This window comes from Triticum urartu, chromosome 7A (assembly GCF_056163025.1).
Source record: "Triticum urartu cultivar PI428250 chromosome 7A, HENAU_Tu73, whole genome shotgun sequence".
NCBI lineage: Eukaryota > Viridiplantae > Streptophyta > Magnoliopsida > Poales > Poaceae > Triticum > Triticum urartu.
Genome location: NC_141879.1, coordinates 327,525,598 through 327,530,883, shown reverse-complemented (window position 1 = coordinate 327,530,883; position 5,286 = coordinate 327,525,598). Strand labels below are relative to the sequence as shown.

Below are 5,286 nucleotides of genomic sequence, written 5' to 3'. Positions count from 1 at the left end.
TGTCTTGAGGGGCGCAGCCAGCCCCGATGTCTTGAAAGGCTCAGGGACTCAGGTTAGGCTACCCGTGGCCCAATACTCCGACAGTAGTCCCCGAAGCTGGTGAGGCATCACAGCTGATAAGCCGAGAAGCCTCAGCAGTTTCCTTCTCCGAGTGCTCTGGTCTGAATCTTCATCTGACTCCTAGCATGCCATGTGGAGGGAGTCGGCCATAGCCAGACGGACTCGTCTGAAAACTTCGAACGCAACGGCGGGAACCAAGTGGCGTACCAGTGAAGCCTCCAGGCCCGCCGCCTGCTGTCGGCATGCCACTTGGCGTCAACCAACCGGGCAAACCTGCCAATCCACGCGTGCGATGGGACGTGACAGTAGGCTGGGCCTGCCACTACCGGGCCTCGGCACGCGAGCGGATCCGCCGCGGTAAAGGCAGCCGGTTGAGCTTCTCCACGGAGTTACCGCGCATGGTAACTCGTGCGATAAACGTGGGGACGTGGGGTTGTGGTCATAGTTAATCCCACGATCCCACGCCCTCCCCCTCGGCTTCATAGCACGTCGGCTATAATTAGGGGGGGAGGGGAAGCGACGGAGCACGCGCGCCCCCTTGCCCCATTCTCATCTCCTTCTTCCTCCTCTCGCCGCAGCGCCCCCGAGCTCCGCCGGAGTGCTGCCGCCGCTCGTTTCCGTCGAGCTCTTCCGCCCCGAGCCCTCTTGGCTCTGCTTCGATCCTCAGCTTACCTGCTGCGCCATTTGCCTCGTCGAGCTCTTCATGGCGCGCGAGCGGGGAGGAGATTGGGACGGGTCGAACGTCAACGACGACCACATCGCCTTCCTCCGCGACACGCGGCGCCTTCCCAGCGCGGGCTACGTGAAGGCGTGCATGCCTCCCGAGGGGGAGATTTTGCCGGCGCCGGGGGAGGGCGAGCGGGTCGTCTTCCGCTCGCACTTCATCCGCGGCTTCGGCCTACCGGCGAGCGGCTTCCTCCGCTCGTTCCTCGAGTTCTACCATCTCCAACCTCATCACATCACGCCCAATACCGTGATGCTTCCATCTGCCTTCGTCACGATGTGCGAAGGATACCTCGACGTCCTCCCCACCATCGAGTTGTGGGGGGCGTTCTTTTACACCAAGCTGGGCACCTCCGCCAAGGAGAAGGCGGCCCAGTGTGGTGCCTTCGTCGAGGTGCACCGGCCGTCACCGCGGAATGTCTTCCTCGCCATCAAGCTGCCACAGTTGGTCAAGATGTTGCAGCAATCTTACTTCTACGTGGAGAACGTCGACCCGGCCGTCGACTTCATCAACCTGCCGGCCTACGAAGCCGGCCCACCGGCTGAGCCTCGGGGCAACTGGGGCTACAAGCCGAAGCCAGTGTCAGTAGACGGCGCCACCGCCATCAACCGACTCCGGGTGCTGACCGAAGCCGAAGGCCTCAAAGCGTCCGACTTGCTGGTCGCCTTTGTCGCGCGCCGGGTTCTCCTGCTCCAAGGCTGGCCTCACTTGATCAGTCGGATGAGCAGGCACCGTGACCCGTGCCAGCTGAGTACCAAGGAGATGTCGGCTGCCGAGGTGGCAAACTTGGTGAACGAGATCTCCGACCTCAAGCTGGAGGGGTCATGGCAGTTCAGCAAGAAGCCGTACTCCCGCGCGGACCCGCCGCCTGCCGTAGGTTCTTCAACCTTTTCCCTCTTCCGTGCTTTATCTTGATTCCGTCTTGTTGATTCGACAAGTCGGCCTCTTACTCTTTGAAATAGATCTACATGTCTGAGGCGGCGGCCACCATCGTGGGGGCGGGCGGCCCCTATTTACCGGACCGAGCTGTAAGCGACGTGGACGACCCCGACTTCGGGGCGGCCGCCTTGGAAGATGACGCCACAGGCGGTGTCTATAGAGCAGGCGGCTTCGAAGAGGGGGTCGGCGTCGAGACGTGGCCGGACGACTTCGAGGAGCTGGAGGAGGAGCCACGTCCTTCATGAGGCTCCGGCAAGGCGGACGCGGGCCCCTCCGCCGAGCCGACCGCCCAAGGCGGTACACGAAAGCGTAAACAGGGCGTCGCCTTGTTCGGCAGCGCGCCGAAGAAGGCCAAGAACCCGACCGCCGCCACCAGGCGGAAGGAAGCTGCCGTGAAGGCGGCCAAATTTCAGAAACTCCCGAAGGCGCCTCCCATGGTGTCGGCGTAAGTATCTTTTTCTCGTGCCTTCCTTTCATGTTGATTCAATCTGAACTTGCTCTCCTTGTCTTCTTGACTTAGGGCTCCGCTCTCGCTCGAGAAGTTGGCCGCCGCCTGCGTTATCGGGTCGGCGGAGGCCTCCACCACTAGCCCGCGAATTGATCCAGTGGCCGAACTCCGGGAGGCACGGGAACGAACCATGCGTGAGGCACGTGAGGAACAGGAGGCCGCCCGCCGGGAGAAGGCGGAGCCAGACAAGGCGGAGGCCGCTACACAGAAGAAGCTGGCGGAGGCCGAGGCCGATGCCGCCGCAAAGAAGTGGCTTGAAGAAGATGCACGCCACTAGGAGCCGCTATTCATCGTCCCCTTAAACTCCACGCCGCCATCGCCAGAGTTTGTGGTGCCGACTGGTTGTGCCGGCGATGATCACCCGATCATGCAGAGGGAAGGCGGCGACGTTGTCATGCCAGACGTAGTCGTGCCTCCAGCTCCGCCGTCTGAGGGAGCGCGGGACAAGCAGCCGGCTGCCCCGCCAGCGCCACCAGCCGAAAGCGAGATGGTGACGGGCCTGACTCCCGAGGTCCGCACACCATCGCGCCGCCGGCTTGCAAAGGTGGCCTCGGTGCCGCGTCCGCTGGAAGTCGGCGCCGCGAGCTCTTCAATCCCGGACGCCGAGGCGACCAACGCCGCGCCCACCAATTGGGTGCGAGGAGGCGGGACGGGCCCTTTGAACTAGGCGATCATGGACGTCCAAGGCAAACTTCGAGCCGAAGCCGACGCCCTGAAGCGGTGCAACCAGGCATTCCTGGAGTCACGAGCAGCCATCCGGGTACGTTCCTTCATCTTTGATTCTTGCATTTCTTATACTTCTCTATGGGGGTGCGCCAGCGCACCAACTGGGTGTAGTCCCCGAGCTTCGGGCCGGCTGCCGAGCAGGCGGCTCAGAGCTTTAATTGGCGAGCTCCGAGTACTAACTTCATCTGCTATCTTCATTATAGGACTATCACAACCTCCGCGCAGTCGCCTTCAACTATAACGTCCGAGAGCTGGACCGACGGGTCGTTGACTTGTCGGAGAGCCGAAGTAAGTCCTTGTTTTCTTTCTCTGAGGGGCGCGCCGGCGCACCCACGGGCTGTAGTCCCCGAGATTCGAGCCGACTGCGAAGCAGTCGGACCAGATCTCCCCGGCAACTATTCTTATTTTTTGTTGATTGCTAATTCCTTTTCCTTTCTCCCATCTTGCAGAGGCCAATGCTGCCCTACAGCAGCAGCTTGGTGATGCCAACACCACCTTGCGTGCCAAGGAGGTGGAGTGCAGCGAGCTGGCCCAGGAGCGTGACCGGCTAGCCACGCAACTGGCGGAGTAGGCGGAGCTTCTCAAGACAGCTCAGAAGGAGGCGGAGGCGAAGGAGTCCAGTCTCCTTGCTGAGTTGGAGACCGAGCGCTCCGCCTGGACTGATAAGGAGGCATTGTTGACTTCTGGCTTCGGCGAGATTGAAGACATGGACGAAGGCAAACTTCTTCCTTTTTCTTTCTTTGAGCTGTCGGCTGCTGACCAAGTCGGCTTCTAGCTTCTGGCTTCTGCCTTACTTGCTCTCTGCTCTTGCAGACTTCTTCCCTGGCCACTCCGGCGCCGCCAACCAGGCTATCGAGGCCTATCGCGAGGAACAGAGGGTGGAAGGAGCGCAGATTGCTGCCGATGCCCCCGGTCCCTTAGTGAGTAGCTTCTCAGCATCCAGGCCCGCCTTTGGCCGGCTCATCGGATGTTGCGTCATCTTCAGCGTGTCGGGGCCCAGGCGATCTCCGCCCTACGGCCAGACATGCTAGCTCCGCGCACTCCCAGCTGGACTGCCGACTGGTTGGAAGTGGTGGCCAGCTGTCTTGAGGCTTGGAAGGGATCCTCAGCCTGGGTTGGAGCATGTCGGGCCGTGGAGTTCATCAAGGCGTGTTACCCTGGGCGAAATCTAGCCCAGTTGACCATGATTCGACAAGAGGCCCAGGAGGAATTGGTGGCGTTGGAGCGTGATCTCATCAAGCGGGCGGCGGCGATCGCCGAGTACACCGACACCAGCGTCTTCGTCCCAGAGCTGGCTGAGAACGGTGCCGAGGTGCCACCAGAGTGGTCCAGGCTGAACCCGGAGGATGGCGAGGACTCGGCCGAAGTGATCGACTCTAGCGACGAGGGAGAAGACGAGGAGGACGAGGAAGGTGAAGAGGAAGTGCCAGAGGTTGAAGTAGATGGCCAGCCTCAGCTCGACCATGCCTCCAGCAATGAGCCACGCCCGAGCGAGCCGACTGCCGCTGAAGGCGACCAAGCGGAGACTGCCTGCCGGCCGCTCCACCAACCGGCACCACCGACTCCACCGTTCTGCCGAACCCGTTTGCTGCTCCCTAGGCTGCCAATTTATCTTTGTTTTTACCTGCTTATCAGTCTCGACAAACTATGTTAGCTTCACACAATTCCACCAGCGGGGTGTATTTCAAACTTCTGTTGAATGTTAGCCAAGGGCCTTTTGATATGTAAATATTTTTGCCGAGTTCTATCTCTTCTTGCTTTCTGCTCCTTGGCCTTTTTCCTTTGCCGCCCTCCCTCAGTTGTCATCTTTGCCAGCCGAACAGCCGCTGTGCGGACTGTGGCTAGGTCAAGTACTTAGCCACTTTCGGGAAGGCAAGTACATACTAGAGAATTTAGCAATTTAAGTAGAAGCCGGTCGGCGAGGCGGGGAGTCGGCTTGAACTATGTACATGATTTTGGGTCCTTAGCCATTTTTCATGTGGGCACCCTTTCCTGCCTTTGGCTCCTGCCTACTGGACAGCCGCTCTGTGAGCTACGGCTTTGGTAGGAGAAGGCTTTAAGTGCCAACACATTATTTGTCTGGCTCCTGGAAGCATTACATAGTACAAGGCGGCGAGCCCCCGGGTCGACTGGTCGAACCCGGTGCCAGGCGTACTAACACATTCATAGGCATAATACCTATCATATAAATAAAGGAGGGCAGTCCCCGAGCTCTTCTCGGGGGACCCAGAGTCTTCATACTTAATACAAAAGTTGGCCTGGAACATACTGCATCAACTGTAAAACCTTCGGAGGAGGTTTGCATTCCATGGTCGTTCCGTCTCCTTGC

At 60.0% G+C, this 5,286-nt stretch overlaps 1 protein-coding gene across 1 annotated transcript; it reads left to right on the top strand.

Moving 5' to 3' along the window:
- Window positions 1-597: 597 nt before the first annotated feature.
- Window positions 598-5,036, top strand: LOC147959503 (uncharacterized). The gene is made up of 5 exons (XM_087535946.1): window positions 598-1,657; window positions 1,747-2,168; window positions 2,244-2,991; window positions 3,161-3,245; window positions 3,407-5,036. The coding sequence occupies exons 1-2, from the start codon at window positions 764-766 to the stop codon at window positions 1,966-1,968; spliced, it is 1,116 nt and encodes a 371-aa protein (XP_087392072.1). The 5' UTR covers window positions 598-763; the 3' UTR covers window positions 1,969-2,168; window positions 2,244-2,991; window positions 3,161-3,245; window positions 3,407-5,036.
- Window positions 5,037-5,286: the final 250 nt, after the last annotated feature.